This window comes from Symsagittifera roscoffensis, chromosome 1 (genome assembly GCF_963678635.1).
Source record: "Symsagittifera roscoffensis chromosome 1, txSymRosc1.1, whole genome shotgun sequence".
Lineage (NCBI taxonomy): Eukaryota > Metazoa > Xenacoelomorpha > Acoela > Convolutidae > Symsagittifera > Symsagittifera roscoffensis.
Genome location: NC_087062.1, coordinates 42,624,313 through 42,650,790, shown reverse-complemented (window position 1 = coordinate 42,650,790; position 26,478 = coordinate 42,624,313). Strand labels below are relative to the sequence as shown.

Genomic DNA, 26,478 nt, shown 5'->3' with positions numbered 1-26,478 from the left:
AGATATCGAGAACAATCTTCATCAAATACCCCTTTACGACTAGATTGGAACACATTCGTAGCACCTCCCCCATTATTTGGACAATATCAAGATAGTAACCGACTCCACAGTTGGGCACTCAATAGACTACAATATAGACAAGATATCCACGAAGATATTCGAGAACACAATATTCAAATACTTCAACAAAATAGTCTCCAGTTCAAATTTGAAATCACAATCAAACTTAACAATATTGTTCAACATCCCTACCCATTAAATCCACCAAATATAACAGTTCAATCGCTACCACCACCATTCAGAACAACTGAAGTAATATATAATTACGTTAGATATACAAAAAACACAATTGGTTCCATAACATTTTATAACCCATACTCAGGATTATCATACACATGTATATTCTAAAAATATTAACATTTCAACACATCTTTTTTATAATATTTTCAGACCAAAACACAAATCCTTCTCCTTGCACAGGACCCCAGGATTTGTTAGTAACACACTATGATTGTGAAGAAAACGAACAAAAAACACTACACAAACATGCCATAAATCAAGAATCACAATGCGAAACAGAACCACAAGCTATAGAAACTACAAATGTAATAGCAACATTGAATTCAAAAGCACGAGCAACAACAGTCACAGGATATAAATTTACAGCAACATTTTCTGAAAAGAAAGTACACTGTTCACAAGTTTCCAACGGAAATAAGATCCGACTTGATCACGAATCATTTTACCAAAGTAATATAGAACGACTTTTACATCTAAATCCCGATGATTGTAAAAACGAATTACTCAGATGAATATCACAAGAAATAAAACCACAGACAGAAAAACAGTAAATTTCCAAGTCTTTGACAATTCTGTACATCAGGCAGAACTTGAACAATATCAAGGACAAATAAAATTAGACGAAAAAAACCCATATAACAGCGCACACGGAAGATTAACTTATGACATACACGATAAACACTGGATACCACACATTGGAATAAATGACCCCTCAAACTGCAAAGCAGACACAAAAAACAAAGGATATCAAGAAATAATGTTTTTCGATTGGAAAATACAACTCGAAAAAGTACAACTCACACGAGATTTATCTGATAACACAATGATCTATCAAGGAATTAGATTACCTTGCAAAAATGATCAAGGTTTTTGTGACCCTACAACAAGGACCCAAGCAACAATTGTTTGATTTCCCGAAGATACATGCACAACATTTCAAGTAGCAAAAATACACGCTCGAATGATCAAATTTCATGAAATTATTTTATAGAATCAATTCCATACGAACAAGTAAACCCATCTCGTAAACAGAGCAATGATTTTAGAAAATTCCATGATATAGAAAATAAATTAACACGTTTTCTAATCTATCAAGAAACAGAATTTGCATGTAAATACAGAAATCCACTTTATAAGATACAATACTCTGAAATACTTGTCGAATACGAAAAAGGTTTCGACATGACCACTGGAAAAATAAAATTTGACCCTTATGCCACAAGTCATCCTATAAATGAAGGAACATCATACGTCCCAGTTAACTTTCTAAAAAGCAAAGGTCAACCTGGTGGAAAACTAAAATCATATGACAGTAAAAGCACACGGTTACAAGAACTATCACTAATGAATAGCACCTATTTTGGTAATATCCATTATGATATCCTTTTAGACATGAAATTAAAATACACAATTAGAACAATTTTTCAAGAAATGTCACTTTCTGAATTAGAAGCACTTCATTAACTTTGCGAATTGGAAAGAACACAAATCCTACAATCACTCGCACTAGCAGTTTTAAAAATACCTTAGGCAGGATACTTATTATCAGGAAACAGATCAAATGTTCTTGACTATGAAGGAAATATATTATGGTTCTATACTTGCACCAAAAAAGTATCACCATTTTATGTTTTTGAAGACAAATGTTGTTATAAAAGAGTCCCTATATTCTATAAAAATAAAGTACATTTTGTCGATACACTTTCAAGACGAACATATTTTTGGGATACCGCAGTCCCATGTGGATCAGAAAATAGCCACGATGTAGTACAATTAAATCCTGATGAAGATAAATACTATCTACTTACACCATACCCTACATTAATGCAATCACTCATAAAATTTGAACCCGAAAGCATCAGAGCTATTGCTCGTAATCCAAATATTGATTTACAATCAATTGGAATATATTCTAAATCTGATATACAACATCACATTAGAATACAACAGTTTCAGGAATTATTAACACAAATGGACACAATACAACGACAATCAATTGACCAAATTTTAAGAAAACTTGCCGAAACCGCAGGCTTTGCAGACATTCATACACAAGATTATAGCGGATATTTTAAAGATATTAAGGACTACATATATTTAAACGGTGAAAAAAAAACAGACCACAAGATATTTCACCTATAAATTTTTTCAGTTTTGTCACCTTATAGAACGAAGTTCTAGCTTTTCTAGGATGGCCCTATTACATTTTATAAAAATTAACTATCTTATACGCCATGTTTAATTTTATAGGATTTCTTTTCTCACTGTTAAAAGGAATCTATAACACATGCGCTATACACACACAAGTAAACCGACAAGCAAGTGTAGCACGCATACTATTTGCAGGATTTTTTGGAACTTTTTCATCATCAATTAACAAAATACTTCTAGATGCACAAATAAAAGAATAAAACACAAAAATATCCACAAGACAAAACACATACCAAGAAGAACAAATTAATATAGATATAACACCTACCGCAACACAGTTGCCACCCTTACCACAAAACCATCCATTATCATTAGTTCCCCGTAATTTCCGAAACCTAGCAATCACAAATAATCCAAATTCTAGACCAAATACAACACGAAGTCCCATTCAACACATAATGACACATCATTCACAAAATGATAATACATATGAACAAATTATAGAACAACCTCACACCACCACTTTTCAATCTCAAAATAATCATTTTTTTTTAGCCCACGATGAGCCGACAATTTGGATCCCTCCATCGCTCAAATTCCCACTCAGCCAACCTCCAAACTCAAATCCCAATAATCCAACTTTTTGCTTTCCCACCACCCGATTTTCCAATTATTAATATACCATCAAGCACGAATTCTGATACTAACTCAGATATTTCAGTTTTTCATACTATCCCACAATTTAATAACTCTAATGTAGAAACCCCCGACGAGTTTGCAGACTCCAAACCATCTCCCTCTACCTATACCCAGACCAACTCCTCAGTTTTTTCAAAACCCCCTTTTCAACCCTCCCATCCGTTTCCACTCCTTTTTATGATTCCCAAGTAACCCCAACCTATTCTCCATTTCATTCCGACAGATCCTATAATAATTTTCCAGATACCCCCCAAACTTCCCAAGAACTTGATAATTTTATTACTCTACAACAACAATTATTACACCCCAACACCCTTACAATACATCAACTATCATCCACAATAACATCCTCAAATCCACCTACCCCCACACCCTTCTCAGCTTACACTCCATCATTAGCACAATCATCCACATCCACCGAAACACCTACCAGCACTCACCGAGCTTATCGCACTTTTAAACAAAAATTTCCAAATCACCCATTCCCAACCTAACCCGGAACACCCCGCGAATATATTAACTATCCAGAACACTCCAACACAAAACATTTTCTTGAAATCACCTTACCCTCGTTTCCGCAATATACATTAAATACACCTACCAATACTAACGACACACGCAATTTTGTTGATGAGTACGTTTTAATGCCAACACTTCATTGGACAGCTTATTATAATTATACTAACCCCCTCTGCCTACCATTAGCTAATATTCATGACAGTATCGAAAAGAACAAAAACATGTTATCTAGACTCACCACATCACTAACACCTCGACAATTTACTTACGTTGGATATAAAAAATTAATAAAAACATTCACTGCACCCCGAGCTAACGATTTTGCAATAGAATACTACGATCATAATATCATCCGCCCTAATCAAGATCAATTTTTAGATGAAGACCGCTTCGCAAACCCGCAAATAACAGAAAATTTTTTCATCAAAACATCATATGTATTTACATTTAATATTTTTGATGGAAAGCATGATCAAATTATTCAGAATCACTAGTTGATATTCAAGCATACGAGAGCTTCTATGATAAATTTCAGTTATTTTCACTATCCTTTTACTTTCTTTCACCACAGGAACGCGATTTGCACTGTTCGCACGATATTATGTTACGCACTAAACAAACGCACACATACACATTTTATCGTTTTATACAAAATCATTTTGATTTACACACCCCATCAGGACAACCTCACCACCGTTTTCAGTTTCTTAACTCAAAATACACGTCACCATTTTTCCTTAATTTTACAAATTGCATTAAAGATACTAACCTCCACGGCATCCTCCGCAACTATGACCCAGTTACCCAAATGTATATATTCTGTCCCATCACAAAGACCTTCAATGCTAAAGAATCAAGACCCTTCCTTATCCCGCATGAATTTATCCAGCCTATTGAAATACCCATATTAGAATTCATTCACAATACTAAATATAATCATAAAATATATAACCTCATGCAAAACACACCTTACGAGTTTGCAGTAGGCACAGAAGAATTAAACACCATCAAGGCACTTCAATTGCTTTGGCCACTGCTACAAACTAAAAACATCATACGCATACTAGCCAAATTATTAACAACATCAAACATGATTCACGACATCTTCCCTCACGGCTTTTTCCCAGAAGATTGAGGTAAATATAATTTGACATACTTTTAACTAATAAATTTAAATTTGTACTAACCATTTTCTATCAATGTTTGATTTATTCTTTTAGACAAATAAAAATACAAACTTGTTAAATTATATTCGAACTCATTAATCTTTCGCACTAAATAATGCAGTAAAATTCATACCCAATGTAGTAATTTCATTTATAAATTATTTCCCCACGAAGCAGTAAAGTTAAAATACGATGAAAATTTATAATTTTAAACTTCCCCAAAAGCAGTAAAATTCAATTTCTATGCAATAGAGTAATGAAATGAGAAAGCAGTACTAACTTTTTCAATATTTTCATTCATTCGAACAAGAGTTCTATCCAAACTCGCACAGCTCGCCCACGAAGAATTGTTTAAATAATGATTTTAAGTTTCACGCTTTCACTATCAACAACTCTAACACACGATAACAAGTTTCAAACGTTCCTTTAACCCGGTTGGAAAGGAATTATACACTAAACTAAACTAACCAACGCAGCTTACTAAACAAAACAAATCATAAAATAACAGCATGACTAAGAAAAGAAAACCAACGGTACCCAAACCGGATTAACCCAGCTTAAAACTGGATAATATATTCTTTTGAAGACTACTATTATATCGACGCTAGATATCGAGAACAATCTTCATCAAATACCCCTTTACGACTAGATTGGAACACATTCGTAGCACCTCCCCCATTATTTGGACAATATCAAGATAGTAACCGACTCCACAGTTGGGCACTCAATAGACTACAATATAGACAAGATATCCACGAAGATATTCGAGAACACAATATTCAAATACTTCAACAAAATAGTCTCCAGTTCAAATTTGAAATCACAATCAAACTTAACAATATTGTTCAACATCCCTACCCATTAAATCCACCAAATATAACAGTTCAATCGCTACCACCACCATTCAGAACAACTGAAGTAATAAATAATTACGTTAGATATACAAAAAACACAATTGGTTCCATAACATTTTATAACCCATACTCAGGATTATCATACACATGTATATTCTAAAAATATTAACATTTCAACACATCTTTTTTATAATATTTTCAGACCAAAACACAAATCCTTCTCCTTGCACAGGACCCCAGGATTTGTTAGTAACACACTATGATTGTGAAGAAAACGAACAAAAAACACTACACAAACATGCCATAAATCAAGAATCACAATGCGAAACAGAACCACAAGCTATAGAAACTACAAATGTAATAGCAACATTGAATTCAAAAGCACGAGCAACAACAGTCACAGGATATAAATTTACAGCAACATTTTCTGAAAAGAAAGTACACTGTTCACAAGTTTCCAACGGAAATAAGATCCGACTTGATCACGAATCATTTTACCAAAGTAATATAGAACGACTTTTACATCTAAATCCCGATGATTGTAAAAACGAATTACTCAGATGAATATCACAAGAAATAAAACCACAGACAGAAAAACAGTAAATTTCCAAGTCTTTGACAATTCTGTACATCAGGCAGAACTTGAACAATATCAAGGACAAATAAAATTAGACGAAAAAAACCCATATAACAGCGCACACGGAAGATTAACTTATGACATACACGATAAACACTGGATACCACACATTGGAATAAATGACCCCTCAAACTGCAAAGCAGACACAAAAAACAAAGGATATCAAGAAATAATGTTTTTCGATTGGAAAATACAACTCGAAAAAGTACAACTCACACGAGATTTATCTGATAACACAATGATCTATCAAGGAATTAGATTACCTTGCAAAAATGATCAAGGTTTTTGTGACCCTACAACAAGGACCCAAGCAACAATTGTTTGATTTCCCGAAGATACATGCACAACATTTCAAGTAGCAAAAATACACGCTCGAATGATCAAATTTCATGAAATTATTTTATAGAATCAATTCCATACGAACAAGTAAACCCATCTCGTAAACAGAGCAATGATTTTAGAAAATTCCATGATATAGAAAATAAATTAACACGTTTTCTAATCTATCAAGAAACAGAATTTGCATGTAAATACAGAAATCCACTTTATAAGATACAATACTCTGAAATACTTGTCGAATACGAAAAAGGTTTCGACATGACCACTGGAAAAATAAAATTTGACCCTTATGCCACAAGTCATCCTATAAATGAAGGAACATCATACGTCCCAGTTAACTTTCTAAAAAGCAAAGGTCAACCTGGTGGAAAACTAAAATCATATGACAGTAAAAGCACACGGTTACAAGAACTATCACTAATGAATAGCACCTATTTTGGTAATATCCATTATGATATCCTTTTAGACATGAAATTAAAATACACAATTAGAACAATTTTTCAAGAAATGTCACTTTCTGAATTAGAAGCACTTCATTAACTTTGCGAATTGGAAAGAACACAAATCCTACAATCACTCGCACTAGCAGTTTTAAAAATACCTTAGGCAGGACACTTATTATCAGGAAACAGATCAAATGTTCTTGACTATGAAGGAAATATATTATGGTTCTATACTTGCACCAAAAAAGTATCACCATTTTATGTTTTTGAAGACAAATGTTGTTATAAAAGAGTCCCTATATTCTATAAAAATAAAGTACATTTTGTCGATACACTTTCAAGACGAACATATTTTTGGGATACCGCAGTCCCATGTGGATCAGAAAATAGCCACGATGTAGTACAATTAAATCCTGATGAAGATAAATACTATCTACTTACACCATACCCTACATTAATGCAATCACTCATAAAATTTGAACCCGAAAGCATCAGAGCTATTGCTCGTAATCCAAATATTGATTTACAATCAATTGGAATATATTCTAAATCTGATATACAACATCACATTAGAATACAACAGTTTCAGGAATTATTAACACAAATGGACACAATACAACGACAATCAATTGACCAAATTTTAAGAAAACTTGCCGAAACCGCAGGATTTGCAGACATTCATACACAAGATTATAACGGATATTTTAAAGATATTAAGGACTACATATATTTAAACGGTGAAAAAAAAACAGACCACAAGATATTTCACCTATAAATTTTTTCAGTTTTGTCACCTTATAGAACGAAGTCCTAGCTTTTCTAGGATGGCCCTATTACATTTTATAAAAATTAACTATCTTATACGCCATGTTTAATTTTATAGGATTTCTTTTCTCACTGTTAAAAGGAATCTATAACACATGCGCTATACACACACAAGTAAACCGACAAGCAAGTGTAGCACGCATACTATTTGCAGGATTTTTTGGAACTTTTTCATCATCAATTAACAAAATACTTCTAGATGCACAAATAAAAGAATATAACACAAAAATATCCACAAGACAAAACACATACCAAGAAGAACATATTAATATAGATATAACACCTACCGCAACACAGTTGCCACCCTTACCACAAAACCATCCATTATCATTAGTTCCCCGTAATTTCCGAAACCTAGCAATCACAAATAATCCAAATTCTAGACCAAATACAACACGAAGTCCCATTCAACACATAATGACACATCATTCACAAAATGATAATACATATGAACAAATTATAGAACAACCTCACACCACCACTTTTCAATCTCAAAATAATCATTTTTTTTTAGCCCACGATGAGCCGACAATTTGGATCCCTCCATCGCTCAAATTCCCACTCAGCCAACCTCCAAACTCAAATCCCAATAATCCAACTTTTTGCTTTCCCACCACCCGATTTTCCAATTATTAATATACCATCAAGCACGAATTCTGATACTAACTCAGATATTTCAGTTTTTCATACTATCCCACAATTTAATAACTCTAATGTAGAAACCCCCGACGAGTTTGCAGACTCCAAACCATCTCCCTCTACCTATACCCAGACCAACTCCTCAGTTTTTTCAAAACCCCCTTTTCAACCCTCCCATCCGTTTCCACTCCTTTTTATGATTCCCAAGTAACCCCAACCTATTCTCCATTTCATTCCGACAGATCCTATAATAATTTTCCAGATACCCCCCAAACTTCCCAAGAACTTGATAATTTTATTACTCTACAACAACAATTATTACACCCCAACACCCTTACAATACATCAACTATCATCCACAATAACATCCTCAAATCCACCTACCCCCACACCCTTCTCAGCTTACACTCCATCATTAGCACAATCATCCACATCCACCGAAACACCTACCAGCACTCACCGAGCTTATCGCACTTTTAAACAAAAATTTCCAAATCACCCATTCCCAACCTAACCCGGAACACCCCGCGAATATATTAACTATCCAGAACACTCCAACACAAAACATTTTCTTGAAATCACCTTACCCTCGTTTCCGCAATATACATTAAATACACCTACCAATACTAACGACACACGCAATTTTGTTGATGAGTACGTTTTAATGCCAACACTTCATTGGACAGCTTATTATAATTATACTAACCCCCTCTGCCTACCATTAGCTAATATTCATGACAGTATCGAAAAGAACAAAAACATGTTATCTAGACTCACCACATCACTAACACCTCGACAATTTACTTACGTTGGATATAAAAAATTAATAAAAACATTCACTGCACCCCGAGCTAACGATTTTGCAATAGAATACTACGATCATAATATCATCCGCCCTAATCAAGATCAATTTTTAGATGAAGACCGCTTCGCAAACCCGCAAATAACAGAAAATTTTTTCATCAAAACATCATATGTATTTACATTTAATATTTTTGATGGAAAGCATGATCAAATTATTCAGAATCACTAGTTGATATTCAAGCATACGAGAGCTTCTATGATAAATTTCAGTTATTTTCACTATCCTTTTACTTTCTTTCACCACAGGAACGCGATTTGCACTGTTCGCACGATATTATGTTACGCACTAAACAAACGCACACATACACATTTTATCGTTTTATACAAAATCATTTTGATTTACACACCCCATCAGGACAACCTCACCACCGTTTTCAGTTTCTTAACTCAAAATACACGTCACCATTTTTCCTTAATTTTACAAATTGCATTAAAGATACTAACCTCCACGGCATCCTCCGCAACTATGACCCAGTTACCCAAATGTATATATTCTGTCCCATCACAAAGACCTTCAATGCTAAAGAATCAAGACCCTTCCTTATCCCGCATGAATTTATCCAGCCTATTGAAATACCCATATTAGAATTCATTCACAATACTAAATATAATCATAAAATATATAACCTCATGCAAAACACACCTTACGAGTTTGCAGTAGGCACAGAAGAATTAAACACCATCAAGGCACTTCAATTGCTTTGGCCACTGCTACAAACTAAAAACATCATACGCATACTAGCCAAATTATTAACAACATCAAACATGATTCACGACATCTTCCCTCACGGCTTTTTCCCAGAAGATTGAGGTAAATATAATTTGACATACTTTTAACTAATAAATTTAAATTTGTACTAACCATTTTCTATCAATGTTTGATTTATTCTTTTAGACAAATAAAAATACAAACTTGTTAAATTATATTCGAACTCATTAATCTTTCGCACTAAATAATGCAGTAAAATTCATACCCAATGTAGTAATTTCATTTATAAATTATTTCCCCACGAAGCAGTAAAGTTAAAATACGATGAAAATTTATAATTTTAAACTTCCCCAAAAGCAGTAAAATTCAATTTCTATGCAATAGAGTAATGAAATGAGAAAGCAGTACTAACTTTTTCAATATTTTCATTCATTCGAACAAGAGTTCTATCCAAACTCGCACAGCTCGCCCACGAAGAATTGTTTAAATAATGATTTTAAGTTTCACGCTTTCACTATCAACAACTCTAACACACGATAACAAGTTTCAAACGTTCCTTTAACCCGGTTGGAAAGGAATTATACACTAAACTAAACTAACCAACGCAGCTTACTAAACAAAACAAATCATAAAATAACAGCATGACTAAGAAAAGAAAACCAACGGTACCCAAACCGGATTAACCCAGCTTAAAACTGGATAATATATTCTTTTGAAGACTATTATAAAGTCTAAGAAAAAAATAATTAAATACAAAAAAGTCGCAATACAAACACATACCAAAAACAATTTGATTTTTGAAAAAAGGACACAACCAAAAAAACATATGAAAGACCAACATAAAACTAACATAAAACCTTATCACAAAACAGGACCTCTCAAAGAAACAGCATGCAATCATACTCCCACTCCTGGCCTAACCCACCAGAGAAGGACGTCCTGAGCATGCTCTATAGCCGGCCTAACCCACCGCGCTACATCCACGCTTTGTGACCACACTTCTATTTTTGATAAGAGGTACTCAAGTCTGAGTAACTCTTCCAAATAACTGAACTAAAACAAAACGCTTTTGTGAAAACGACTAACTAAGTTCATGATTAAAAAACTAAATTAACATAAACTTATAGAATGTAAATCATACTTTGCAGCAAATAGATCATACACAACAACAAAGACGAACATCCAAAGACTAGATGATCCCATCACACTCGAACAAAAGAATGGCTAAACACAACCGACATGCCGTCCACAAGATTTAGAGTACGACTTGACTTCGCAGAAAGGGACTTCATTGAACTAGACCAATGACCACCTCGATGCTCAAGTATACGTACAGATCCGAGTTACAAGGCATCCCTTCCAAACACGATCTTCACGCCATTCCCAGACGAAGCTGCACACAAAACAGTTCTCTACTAATACAGAAAAACCTGACATAGCGAACCATTTTGAAATCGGATTGATTTCATTGGGAATCACAATCGTTGTCCAATGACGCAATAACAATTTGCTACCCCTGATTTCAGCGTCCTGGAACGTTCTTCTTCAAGAGGAACCGGATAAGAAAATGATGCTCGCCAAATACCAACGTTCATCATCCATCCTTCAAATTGCAGAGAAGAAAGATAGTTCTAAAAAACTCTGTAAACCCCGGATGGGTGGAACCTGATCTAAACTACATTTTATTATTGGATAAATTAGATATTTTACCACTGTAAAATATTTAATTTTAACCAATCACAATCCATCTAACTAACAACCCACTTATTTGTAAGTGCTGAAATTTCTTGTAATTTCAGCACCAGAGAGATTTGAATTTAACTTAGAAATAAGTTACCTCTCCAAGAGAAGTTCAGCAGTTGCAATAAGCCAGTATACTCTAGATCTATTGAGCCTAGCAGAGACTAGTTAAACACCCTGAGACTAGTAGATATAAGAGTAAGATTAGGATCGGTATTAGAATAAGAAGTTGCACAAATCTATCCGGCGGAAAATAAGATGGCGTGACGAGCAGACGGTGTACCCTATCCGAAATTACTCTATGAGTTAACCTCAAGGATATAACTCAAAAATGATCTTAAGTGAAGTATACTTTTTCAATTTGATATTTGATCTTAGAACGTCAATATCTTTTAGCTGGTGTAAAAAATATCATTTGGATGATAAAAAAGTATGTCCAAAAAACCACACAGAGTCCAAAATCCTTCATCTTTTCTTCGAAAGTCGGAAAAAATATGGTTCTCAAAACAAAAATTTTGAGGAAAAAAAAGATTAATTAAATTATAAACTTGATAGTTCTAAAAAACAAAATTAGGGCAAATTAAATGATCCAAATAACACCTAATTTGATACGAAAGATGTCACAATGTGCTCTTTGATGTTTGTGGGGGGAAGATTTGTCAGAAATTATGAAAAAAAAACAATTGAATGCTCATGTTAACAAGGGTAAAAGTTTTCACAAACCCAGACTATTTAAAGAGCAATAAAATCACTCAGTGATTTGTCATGATGTGAGCAATCCTGATTATAATTGTTCTTAGCTCGGAAACATGATTGAGATTTTTTCCTCGGCTCATGCAGATCGAATATTGTTCAAACTTTAGTTTTCTTTTACTTTATTTGCAAACAATCAATTTTTTAATTTGAGAACTAAACAAAATCTGCTAGCGTCATCTATAACTTTTGCTAGATCTAGATTGTCTTTTTTTGAAAAATAAATATTTTTCGAATTTAGGATAATCATTGCATGCGAAACTTTTTAGTTTTCTCTCATCACGCAATGAATCCAAACAACTAGTAGAATAGAAGTGAACTACATCATTTTGTGCTTGTAATTAAAAGTTACGACATCTTTCAGTTGACTCCATTTTTTCACAAAATTGTAGCGGTTTCTTCTTGGATGAACACTCGTTGTAAGGACTCAAAGCACGGTCGAAAGTTGTGATTCGTGCAAGAATGGATATGTTTGGTGCTCTGCAGTGGATAATCCCAACCCAAATTTGGATTGATTAATCTGTAATTGCCCCCACTTCAAGCTGCTAATTTTTATATATAAACCTATATCGCCCCCCTCCCCCCCTAAATCCGTCCATGTACATATATACAGGCGCGGACCTAGGATTTTCTCGGGGGGGGGGGGGGGGCGGACATTCAAAAAATTTGGAAAATTTTGTCTACCTTTTTTTAGGTCAAACAAATTGATCATTGAGCTCCCCTAAACTGACTATATAGACCTCATTTTGACAAAACGTTCTGCGCCGCAGGCAAAATTTGAAAAAACAGGCCAAAAAAGCGTTTTTAGGCAATTTTTGGAAGTTTTTGACGAAAAATTGTGTGTATTCCGCGCACGCTCCAACCTGAAAGTAGTATATATTGGCGCCAAACGCGGCTTTAGAAAAGTTTTGGAGTCCATCACCAAAAATGGATGTCTCAAAATAGTACAAAGGGGGGAGTCTTTGGGTCGACTGGGGGTCAAATTCCTAAATAGATATAATTATAGATTTATAGGTTTGAGGCCCATTTCTCTGCGTTCTGGGGAAGTGGCCTCTTCAAAAACTTCGAAGTTCTCATCAAACAAGTTTTCAAGTCACAGTAAACCATCTAAATGACTCCCAGTCAACGGATAAAATAGATATTGTGAGCAAGTTGAGAAGAGAAGAGGTCGAGAGACAAATTCAAGCATCAATGCGCTTAATAGAAATGAATTACCAGAAGCTGGAAATCAAGAAAAGGTTGGAAGAAAAACAAATCCGCTAGGAGTATAGCAAAGTTTTAAAGCCAAAAGAGATGGAGATGAATTGAAAGGAAGACTGCGACTATGTTGACCCGAAAAGCTCCGATACGGAAACAACAGTTATCTTCACAGAAATTTGATAGGAAACTGTGCCGATATTGATTATAGTAGAGACCGTAACCGAACCAACTGCATTTCCGTCTGGATAAGATACGGTTCAGCACAACATCCCTCTCGTGGTTTGTCTTAAACAGTGATGAATGGTGCTGCTGAACTCCCTCCCATTATTTCTGGGCCTTGTAAGCCGGTTGCTGCCGGCACTGATTTACACCCTAATATAGGCAAATTTATTTCTACTATAAACCAAAAATGAACTACACTCCCATCGGTTTTCAGTTGCAAATCAGTGGAATAATGCTGAGGCTGCCAAGTCCTCTATTTTTGAACACTCTTCATCAACGTCGTATCTAGATTTACTTCTTCATGCTGCAACTCTTTTGACATAACTGCCTATATTTCATCCCACCTACATCAGTTCTATAATCTGCACCTGGCATCTTGGTTTTCTGCAACTGCAACGCCGACCACTGAAGGTTTTAACCTGTTAATGTCATATGTGACAACGCAGGTAATTGAAACGGTAACACCGGTTGAGCCTCAGAAACCCGTAACGTTGGCGTACAATTTTGGTGGAACAACTGACTGTTTCACTGCACCACACGAGTAAGTACCCTCGCAACCATTGATTGCATCAGATCATTTTTGCTCGTCCGTTGATCAGCCGCATTTTATGAATCCCGTTGCATCGCGCGTACATCAATCTGTCTCGTATTAAGTCAATCTGCCACTCCAATTTTTATTCGTTTGAGAGTAAGCCGAAGTTCTGGCGTCGAACAGTAAAGATTCTTTACTCGAACTGAAACTTTCCAGGTATGATGAAAAAGCGTTGAAATGGCATGAACAGATTGGTCAGTTTGGAGAAAGCTACTGGATGAGGTCAAGCTGACATACCTTGCACAACATAGTAGATGAGAAAACCAAGTTGCCATTGGCGGATTTTGTATATTCCGGAAGGATGTACAGGTAAAGACTATGGGTCCTTGAACAAAAAGTTGGGCCAACTCAAATCGCTTTAAACGCCATCCTCGAAAAATTTAACCGCGTTTCACCATCCAGAAAATATTTTGAAGTTCGCTTATGTTTTTCAAGTGTTGTAGGTGTGTTTCGATTGTTGTCATCTGAGGACGACCTGAAAAGAATTACCTTCATGAGTCGAGCTTTAAACAATTGCTTCCAAAAAAAATTCTCGGTTGTCGTAAATGGTCAAGTTCAAATTATATTACCTTAATTTCTTTAATCTCAGTAAGTGGTTGACAGAAAAATCGAAAAGTATGAGCATTAAAAAAAATTCCGAGTTTTTGCGTGCACAGAAGGAACAAGAACCTGGTGAACTTGAATAAAATCGGAAAATTCCATATCACCAAAATTGGTAGTAAAATTCCTGCAGTTGAATAACACTTAAATCCCTAAATTGAAGTAACTGCAAAAGCAGAGGACCTGGCCAGTTGTAGAAACCATTTTAATTCTCTTATGTTAGCGTTAAAGTGGAATCAAGCAAGTGTCTCTCTTGCTGTTAGTTTTGAATTTAACCGTGAGCTCCAAATACCCGTTACGCAACGAAGTGTTCTCGGTTTTGTTTCCGCGGTCTTGGACGCTAATTGTTTGTTGGCTCCCTAATGCGCAAGGGCGCGCCTGCTTCTTCAGATTTTTTGTTGCATAACTGGGCATTAATTGTATAACACCTCATGAGAAGCAAACCGGAAGCATTTCATAGAGTGGTTTCCAACTTCGTATGTCTTAGAAGAGGTAGTATTTTCCCGGGGCTTTTTCAATAATTCATTTGATCATTGTGAGCTCCATATGTTTGGCGATGGAGCGCAAGATAAGTTTTGCGCGAGTAGTTTTCTTTTTGCCCTGATTTTTGTGTCTCAGAAGACTAAAAACACATTGGTTTTTCGTAAAGTAGGTATAGCACAAACGAAGGTTTTGTCCAAGCTGAATATGAAATTGCAGGCAGCCTTGATGGCATCTCGTTTGATGAAAAACTTAATACGGGCACTCTCATTCACTGTAGCCCTCACTTTCATCGGGAGCGAAAACGCCACGTTTTTAAGACTCTTTCGCTTCATTTATAAATTACCGACGTTCGTTGCTAACTGGGTTTGTTAGAAAAAAAATTCACCACTAGGAAACAAGGATCCTATCTGAAAAGTGGAGATAATCCCGCGGAAACCGGTAAACGCGGAACCTTGACCAAAAGGCTAAAATAAACAGTTGTGTCGAGGGTCTCAGCTTCTTGTTAGGCATTGAGTGGCCTTTGAAATTGAGTTTGGATGGCGTAATTAATACCCTCCTACAAAAGCTTAAGGACGACATTTTAACTAACGTATGCTATGACGACTAACTAAAATTATCGGCTCCAGTTGAGAGAAACTTAGCAGTTGTACAAAACTACAGCGATAAGTTTGTTTTGTGTTGAGGTAAATGCCAAAACACAAGCACCTACGCGATCCCATCGCTCAAATTACGGAGCCGGCCAAATTAAGAAATTCGAAAGATGAAATGCAAACTTTGGCTCAGAACAAATCGTTCTCGCTTGCGTTCAGGAAACTTCAATCAGGTATACCCGAAAAAAAGTCTAGTTGCATCGCAGGTTACTGACTGTTTATTGGCCCTAATGGCCTTATCTGTTCGACAGGACGGGTTCCAGGCTTAGTCGAAACAAGTTTCAAAGTCAAACTTCATTTTATCTTGGAATCTTGTCACTTGTTTATAAATCTGTGTCTGAGAAATTCGCCTTTCGCCCATCATCATCGTCACTTGAATTTTTTGTGGTCTACTGTACATGTAGTTTTTTTTAAGTATTCGGTCTGCGAGCGATCCTCCGTGCAACTGAAATTTGTTGCTTTTGCGGAAAAAGCAAGGCAAGAACATTATATTCAATGATGTCAGACCCCCTTGTCGAACGGTTTGATTAATTTCAAAGGCCATCCGGTAAATGATGAGTGAGTTTCTGTGGTCGCTTTTTCATGTGACTTTTTGCCGCAGAAGGAAGACAACAAAGGCTTTTTGTTCAACTGCATAACAGCTAATGCCGTCTATGAACAACGGCTTATGTGTCATGGGGATTGAAAGATTTACCGCCCGCCGTAGTGCGCCAGGTGTTTTTTGGTCAGACAACCGAACCATTTTTGTTGGAGCTAAGAAAAAGTTTTTGATTTTGTGTAGAAATTTATAATTTCCAGGCTCCCTCTTTGTTAGTGCAAAAAAGGATTGAAAGCAATTACTATCTGCACTTGGTGCCGCATTGGCTGGTCTTTGGAAAATAAGTGCGCATTTGCAAACGTGTTTTATACTCAGTCATTGTACTCGCAAAAAAACGGATAAGGTATTGTCTGCCAGATTTTGTTTATTGGAGCTACCGTCAAATGCACACCCAATTACAACTTTTGGTCTCAATTCGACAGAATTGGAACCCCTAACCCCAACTTTTTTCATTTAATTTTACCTCGCTAACACTAGATGAAATCTTTGGAAACTGAAAGCGCAAACGCTATTTGGCAGTGTTGGCTGAAGGAGTATGTCCCTTCCTTGAACAACGGCTCAAAATGGCTAGCCGTTTTGAACCGTGAATTACGTACTAGTTTGGATCATCGTTCTCAGCACCCATCGTGGGCGCTACCCTTATACCGATTAACTGCTTTGATTTACGAAAATAGTGAAACTGCTCGATCTGCCACTGATAAGACATTTTCGGGTCTTTAAGTAAGGACTCTCGTAATTCTTGCTCCGGTTCTCGCCTTTTCGGGGATGAGGATGCTACTGAACAGGTACTAAAAAACTATCAAGACAGTGAACTAAACAGAACGCGTGGCTTATGCTACATATAGGAATTACCATCCATCCAACCTTTTGTTACCAAAATCGAAACTCCACCCACAAAAAAATCGCTTATACGTGAAATTTATCAATTTATTCACTAAATGGCCTTGAACGATCTTGATTGACAGTTTTCATCTGTCAAAACCGTGTTTTGCCAAAGTTTGATCTCAAGACAAACGCATAAAGCTAGCTTGTGGTAAAAGTAGAAAGTTTATCGAGTTTGTTTTGTGTAATTAAACACTAAACACTAAACAACAAACACTTTATAATAGTTTTGGATGCAGTATGTTTCGAACTGCAGTGAGATTATCAAATTTAAAAGTCAGACAAAATAGGGACTGGAAAGTCGCCTGAAGTTGGATCGGACATTTAAGTAGCGCCTATTTATATCAAATCTTGAATGTGATTCTTTTCAAAATAATCTTCCGCGGTCTTCAAAATAATTGAAAACTTTTTATGTGAGAAAAAACTGTTGGGAGTACTTCGCTCGGAAAAAGTTACTGCCAGAATAGATGAGGGGTTTGTCAATATATGTGTGATCATAAATTCGATGAAAATTTTTTTTTGAAAACTGGAGGTGTTAAAAAAACCGCCTCAAAACCACACAGTGTCATCAGCTGAGGGAGTGATTTTTTGGGGGGTTTGGGGGTGTTTTTTTTTGGATAAATTGTTTTCTTTTTTCAACGAGCCATTTTTGACAGAACTTTCTTATATTAGCGGAAAATTAATGTTGTCTTGAACTCAAATCTAAGAAGATGTTTGACCCGTCATCATTTAAAAAAAAATTATCTGGGTTTAAAGATTGCTAATTTGACCAATTAGGAATAAGTAAGGCGCGATATATTTCGTACTATTAAAGAGTAAACAAAGATTTAATCCGTGTTAGAAATCGTTTCAAATTGAATTGAGGCATCATTTTTGGTCTTATACTTAGTTTGGTGTAAGCAAGTTCGTTCACTCTGTACTTAACATAGCATTTAGTGGGGATGATTTTCAAAAAAGCCTCACTTTTTTTGAAAATTTAACTTTTTGTTGAAAATTTCATCTATTTTCAAAGCAAACCGAGCACTTATCTAAGGACCAGGGGCGGATCTAGGATTTTCTCGAGGGGGGGGGGTGGTGTCGGATTTTTAAAAAATGTCGAATCTGAGTTTTTCTTAATCACTATAAAGACCCCATTACGCTCAAATTTTCTGCGCCGCAGACAAAATTCTGAGAACAGGCCAATAAAGCGTTTTTAGGCAGTTTTAGAAAAATTTTGACAAAAAAGTCGCGTTTTTTTAATGCCAAACCCCCCCCCCCCCCCCCCTCAAAATTAGTACATTTTGGCGCCAAATTCGCCTAGAGAAAAATTTTGGGGTCCGTCACCAAAAATGGATACCTGAAGTTCGTATAAATTCGGGTCGGCAGGTGCTCGAATTCCTGAGGAGAAGGGGGGGTGGGTCCGTCACCAAAATTTTTTTTAGGGTCTGTCACCAAAAAAAATGCATATGTGAAAATAGTACAAAGTTGGGTCGGCAGGGGCTCGAATTCCTGAGGAGGGAAGTGAAGACGTCCGCAACTCCCCCCCCCCTAAATCCGCTGGTTCTAGTGATCTTAAAATGCAGTCGCAACTTTCAGGGCTTCCCCTTAATACGATCAGTCTTTGATTAGATGCATCTTGAAACCAATTATGATAAGATTCATCTTGAAACCATTTTAAAAACATACTTTTTTAAAATTCCACTATTTCGAATGAATTTCTTGCAAATAATTGCTTTTTCTAGATGCAACATAATGGGACTTCAAATTAACATTTATCAAGACTAATTAACATTTATCAAGACTCCGAAGATTGGTAAGTAATTACAAAAACGGCCAGGCGCTTTGTGGAGTTTTGAAATTGGTGAACTGAACTTTTTTTGGCTTCTTGCAGCAAGCGGCCTACACGAGAAAGTATATCTGATCCCCCGTTGCCCACGGGTGATCTACCAAGTCAGTTTTTGAAGTCTATGATTTTGTAGTTTTCAGACTGAAGGTTGATTCGCACTTTGATGCCATATAGCACTCTCACATTCATATCATGTAGATTATCATGGAGCTGAATAGGATAGTGCCTACGAGGAAAAACACGCCAAAGAAAGCGTCATGTGCTTTGGAATAGCTCTTGATTTTCTTCACACTTTCAATTACCGATGCGGATTCTTCATCTTGTAAATGACTATGGCGACCGTCTGTCGAAACACGCTCGTTGTACATTTCGCTCAGCTTGAGCGAACTCCTTCCCAAGTCTTCCAGAGCTTGGCGATCCGTGCAGCTCCTTGTCTGGGTGGCATTGATAGAAATAGTCGCAAAGAGCATGGTCAGACATGATATCACAATACTTGACAAGAAATAGTAACTGATTCTTGGGAAAGTCTTGGAAGTTTGCGGCACAAACTCCGTCACCAATGTCAAGTTTACACAAAGTGCTAGGGTCACAGTTATCCCAAAGGTCAGTTTCTCCCCATGTTCCCCGGGAATGAAGAACGTTAGAGCGCTGAGGGTGAGAAGAAATGCATTTGGTAGTATGAGATTCTGCACGTAGAATGTCGAGAGACGTTTGTATGTGACTGCTACTGTAATTGTGGCACTAGATGCGTTTAGGTCATCATTGGATTGATTCTGACAATCGGTACCTGTTTAAAGCACAAAGCGATACAAATGCCAAAATATGAAGATATTCTTCATCAAAATGGAGCTTGCGAAAGCCCTATTTTATGACTTTATTGAAAAATTGGCGCTCAATTAATTGATATCAACCAGTTTAAAAAAAACTGAAAACGTTTTCAAAAAAATTGATCATAATTTATATTTTTTTGAAAGCCCCGTTATGCATAGCAAAAAAAATTATATGGTATACACGCTCTTGAATTTGTTCCACAAAAACATTACACTCACCCTTTAATGTCCAAAGGCTGTCTTGCATATATTGAGAGAGATCGACAGGACTGCACGTGAGATTGATCTCTCCTTTGAAATACTGCCAGGAGCCCACCACAATTTCGCAAGTCTGCGTATCGAATGGAAACGACGTCACATCGAGCGAGCATGTCGTTTTGTAGTTCACGGGTCTTGCCCAAACAACTTCGCCAGTGTAATAGACCGTTATAGGAATCGAATGGTCGTATTTCTCCAGATCGAAGCTCCCCACGTCATTGAACGGCAGAATGTCCGGGGTCCATATGTGGCTCCTGTAAAACCTCAACCACTCTAATCCCTGGAAATTCCTTGGATTCCACTGGAGGAATTCGTCAGTCCATTCCAGACGCTGGAACATCAACATTTCAATGGTCTGGTCTTTTGTCTTCAGGTCAACAAGCTGGTATATGATAGTTTTGAAGGATACGTTGACAGGGGTTTCGGGGTTTAAGACTGGCCTCGTGGATATGTCATAACCTTCCCTTAACTCGACTCGGAGTCGGTTTTCGGGCGAAGTTTTGGAAGCACTAAGTTTCGCTAAGGTAAGAATACATTCAATAAGCATCAGAAATTTTTGCAGCATTCTGGTTTGAACTGTCATTCTGAAAAGTAAGATATAACAGTATGCAGATTGAAATGGTAATCTGGGTTCTATAAAAAGGAAAATGGTAGGAGATAATTGAAGTTTAATTTCCGTGGCTGTCCACTTAATTTATTTAATCCGATCAATCAGAAGATAATTAGAAATAGAAGCCATTCAGACGACAGCAGCGTCTACATCTACCCGGAGCAGAACAACTAACATAACTTCTTGTAGCAAATGTATTATTAATTCGGCATTTAAAACACTTCTTGGGTTTTCTGTTTTCAGTAAATTCAAATTTTGAAAATTAATTCAAAGAGCAATATTATATTAAATAACAGTAATCCATGAGTATATTGAAATAATTTTATAGAAAAATTTGACTTTATTTGGACAAAACCGTGAGATACCTTTTAATTTCAGAAAGGACGCGGATTGTGACTTATGCTCATAGTTTTGTCGGCTCAATGTTACTTTCTGAAAACCAACTAAATTTTGTAAGAAGATCTGCTCAATTGAATTTTCGGAACTTTGATGAAAAAAGTAAGTTATCTTTAATTTTCACCGAGCCGCTAAAAGCAGTCAGCTTTCAAAAAAACAGCAACATGCCGCTCTAATTTGAAAGCTTCATAAAGGAACTGAAGGAATTCCGGAAGCTTTTCCCTTAAAAGCCTTTAGTTTTAGTATCATTTGTTTTTTTGTTAACTTACATGGATGCTCTTAATGGGGCTATTCATTTTTTTATCCGATGCAAAACATAGCTGACATAAGCAATTCGCATCCGTCGCGAACTAAAACATTTTTGAGGTCCAAAAATACTTGAGAATTATGATCCCGGAATAGAAAATATCCTCCGAGACACAGCTAATCTTTTACCGTTTTAAACAATTTTTACGAACTTGGTTTTTTTGCCTCTCAACATTACAAATCGATTTTAAAACAGCTATACACTCAAAGTATCGAGCATGCTATTGCAGAAGCACCTCCTCCGAAAGTACTGCCACTCAAACCCCCCGATACCTCCTCCTCTGAAGAAACCTTCCCTAGCGGCACCAGGGGAACCTTTGTCCAATTAAGGGCTGTCTATAATCCCTACTAAACGCTTACTTAAACAGAATAGACCCAAATTTCACTCCAAACTGTCCCACTGTACTTCCCACACACCATTTTACACCTTTTTAATTGCTCGAAGAACACCACTACTCTAACCCCAATTGACTTGTGGCTTCGGCCGACCAAAGTCGCACATTTTCTAGGACTCAGTTTGAGCATGCTGGACGCGTCCCCTGGAGTCTAACAACCACAAAAACAACAACAACAACAACAACAACAACAACAACAACAACAACAACAACAACAACAACAACAACAACAACAACAACAACAACAACAACGTAGGCCGGCGTGACAACCAATCACCAAATTCGGGTTTCTGGGCTTTCTAACTTTACAAACAATCCAAATTTTTCTTATATACTTTATTAAAATTATTCTTTTTACCAAAATATCCAAAAAACTCTTCAAAAACGAAATTTTTTTCAGCAATTGATAATACAAAGCTGATTTAAATTAACCGGACACAACGACCAACATTTGAAATTTTAAATGTCTTCTTCTCAAATTGGGTTAAGATTTGACAAAAAGTAAAGAGAGGAAAAGCTGCTTAGATTTTCACCAGAATTATTATAGTGCAATTTTTCAGCCACTTTTCTTTAACAAAATTTTAGCCAAAATGAGTTGTTTTTTAATTAACCAAGAATTACGATGAAAGTACGAAATCAATTGATGAGAATGTTTTATCAAAAGAAACTTTTACGCAGTTTTTCCCAACAATTTTTTCTAAGTGCAAGAATTTCATTGACAGTTTGAAATTTTTTGGCGAAAAACTTTAATTTTTGTATAGTAAGTGTGACCTTTCTTGGCTCTCAATTAAAAAAATTTTTTATACAGATTTTTGGAAAAAAGTTATCCAGAATTTTATTGAGCAGTGTACGATGTTTTTAATATATCTCTCCCATCAATTAATTTCATAGTTTCAGCGTAGTTTTTGATTAAATGGAAAAAAGTTTGGTGTAAAATTGCACCATACTTAATCTGGTGAAGTTTCAAGCAATTTTTGTTCACTTCAATATTTGTCTAAATTTAACCCTGTTAGAGAAAAAACTTGGTTGAAATTTCAAATGTAGTTCGTCGTGTCAGGTTAATTTAAATCACGACTGTATAGTTCTTGGAAAATACAAGAAAAAGTGAGCAAAAAAGCAAAACATCGGAGAAGCCTCCAAGAAGAAACTCATTTTTCATAGCAACGTGACAAAGACTCTTCATAAGTTTTTGTAAAAGCTTTTTTAATTAAACTCAATAAATATTTTAAAGCTTGCTTAGTTGACAGAATGGATTTTAGTTTCTAAAATTGCTTACCATTTCAATACGAGCTGAAGAATTCAGTTTTGCCTATTTTGAAAGCAAAGTTACTTTGCTAGCTCCTTCCTTTTATGCAAATTTCTTATCTCTTAAATCTCGCTAAGCGGGTTTCAATCGTCTCTTATAAAAAACTTTTGTGCTCGATTTCGAGCTTCAACTTTTAGAAGTTAATCTTTTCCTCTTAATAAAACGTGCAAAAAAAGGCATAGCGATCAAGTTTTTGGGAGTCTTTCTGATAGCGTGTTTCTATATTTGGCACGTTTGTTGCCCGAAAAAGCTGGTTCTGACAAAAATTACGCTCTGATAACAGCGTTACTATGCACAAACTAGAACATAGGTCAGGAGTGCATTTACGAATTTTTCAATTGTTTTGCAGAAGTTTGTTGAACTTTGAAACAAATTTGAAAATTTTTGATTCCTAAAATGGTGCAATTAATTTCCAAAAACTAACTTTATTCGGATAAAACCATGCATTTACGGCTTAAATTAAGCATAAGTACGCTATTAAGCATAAGTACGCAGAGGGTGAAATTTTGTAGGATGAGTTTTTATGTTTAAAAAGTTGGCAATTTTACTGACGACGGAGGGCCCAGTTGAAGGTCCATGAATGAACAGGTGGGAAATATCAGTTTGTATGAGTATTCTGTTTTCAAACGCAAAAAGCAAGTGAAGTGGGTACCGTCATCGGTTATGATTCTCTGAACTGTTAATCGTAATCTGAAACTTGTGACATAACCAAATCTCATTTGACTCAGCAACATCCCGCCTTTTAAAAATGATCTCCGGTAATTGGGTCTAAGAAAGGCTGTATTCTTATTCAGCTCTTATACCCCCTGGGCATAGTTTAGTTTCCGTGACCTCCTTAGATTTGCAAATCAAATTCATGGGAACAAACAATAAAAGAAGGATGACTAAGAAATCCTATTAAATTTTTCCAAAACTTAAATCTTGGTTTCACATAGAATTGAATGGAGAACACCGTTCTGTTCTGAAGCATTATGTTTGATATCGTAGAGTAACTGCCCTTACCTAGGAAACTCTTTAATTCTGCCATGAAATAATTAATTTACGATCTCAAATTCTGGTCAGGAATTCTTTGCGAAATGTTTAAATAAGCTTTTTTCTAATCTAAATTCTGGTCAGAAATTTCTGAAACTGGGCTATTTCTAATCAGAAAAACCTTATTTCTTATCTAATTTCTGTTCAGAAATTTTTAAAACCTAGGCTTTTGAAAACAATTGATTTTTATACATTCAATCTAATCTAAATTCTGGTCAGAAATTTTCTGAAACTGGGCTATTTCTAATCAGAAAAACCTTATTTCTTATCTAATTTCTGTTCAGAAATTTTTTAAAACCTAGGCTTTTGAAAACAATTGATTTTTATACATTCAATTAAAAACTTGTCGAAATATTATGAATAACCAGAAAATATTAATTACGTTTTCCGGTAAGAATGTTCACTGTCGAGCCACAATAATTTCTGCAGTGCACTGTTTTGTACTTATTCGAGTTTTAGTCTGGACTGAGGGTTCCACAAAATAGGAGGAATCCCAAACCGGTGCACCGCCTTGTTCCGTCTCAGTTCTGCCTAAACAACTAAAATTAGGCCGAAGTTAATCACAGATTCGTACAAGTTACCATGCTACAATTACGAGTTATAGAGTTTTAAAAAAATAGTACAATTTTGTTTATATAAAAGTATGCATGCATTATAGAACCTCTTGCATTAAACCTTAAAGGTTCTTTAGATGCATCTATGTGTATGTATGGGCGTGTTAGTAAACATGACTTGCCTGAAATTATAAAAATTTGCAAAAAAAAATATTTTTAAAATTTCATTGTAAAACAGATTTTGGGCAAAAACAACTAAGAGCAAATCAAGAAAGAGGTCACAAAAAATCAAAATTTGAGCTCAACAATTTTCACATAAATTATCAAAATTTATCAATGTCAATCAGATATTGGGCAAAATTCTATGTAACGAATCAAAAAATGGTCAAAGTAAACAAAATTTTTGGCTTGAAAATTTGCAATGAAATCATGAAAAATTATCATCGTAAGTAAGATATTGGGCCAAAATCTATGTCACAAATCAAAAAAATGGTCGAAATAAATCGAATTTTGAGCTCGAAAGTACTTTATAGAAAATGATCATTGCAAAACTAAAATAGATTAATTTGGAAAGATTACTGGATAAATTTAACCCCCCAAGAGACTTATTCCAGTTTTTTATTTTTACTGGGATCTTCAGCTCTTCTTATCTCGGACGTTTATACGCATTTAAAAAACTTCTGAACTCTTAGTTTTTTCTGTTGCTTCTGAATAATCAACTTTATTACTTTAACTAGCGGTGAAAACACTGGACTTTACACTTTGAAAAACGAGTTTTCTGATTCACCATTTTTCTGTTAAAAAAATTTTGAAACAAGTTTTCATATTTGCAAATTTTTGATTTTTTAGTTGAAACTTTGCCGGAATCTCTGTTGTGAGCGTTTGTTAAATATCTGCTGTGCTGGAGCAAATTTGTCGAGTAAAATTGATTTTCGGGTATCATTTATAAATAGGATCGATAATTTTTCGGAACTTCCGGCCTTTAATCAAATCAAAAACAAAATAAATTGCAGAAATTATTTCGTTGATTAGACAACTTAAAAGTCATCGTTTTTAGCACGCTTTTGACAGCCGAAAATTGGGTCAACCAAGGTCAAAAGCG

At 35.6% G+C, this 26,478-nt stretch overlaps 1 protein-coding gene across 1 annotated transcript; it reads right to left on the bottom strand.

Annotated features, from left to right (window-relative positions):
* Positions 1 to 19,874: 19,874 nt before the first annotated feature.
* Positions 19,875 to 21,376, bottom strand: LOC134857417 (acetylcholine receptor subunit beta-like 1). Its single transcript, XM_063873730.1, has 2 exons — positions 20,739 to 21,376; positions 19,875 to 20,476 (listed from the first exon to the last, which is right to left on the bottom strand). Exons 1-2 carry the CDS (start codon positions 21,358 to 21,360, stop codon positions 19,875 to 19,877), a joined length of 1,224 nt encoding a protein of 407 aa, XP_063729800.1. The 5' UTR covers positions 21,361 to 21,376.
* Between the last annotated feature and the right edge of the window lie 5,102 nt (positions 21,377 to 26,478).

What these genes read in the sequence shown, in the direction of transcription:
- LOC134857417 (XM_063873730.1), bottom strand. Translation starts at nt 21,360, where the DNA reads ATGACAGTTCAAACCAGAATGCTGCAAAAATTTCTGATGCTTATTGAA. An exon ending in CAGCCTTTGGACATTAAAGG is followed by an intron (nt 20,477 to 20,738) that starts GTGAGTGTAATG and finishes TGCTTTAAACAG; the next exon opens with GTACCGATTGTCAGAATCAA.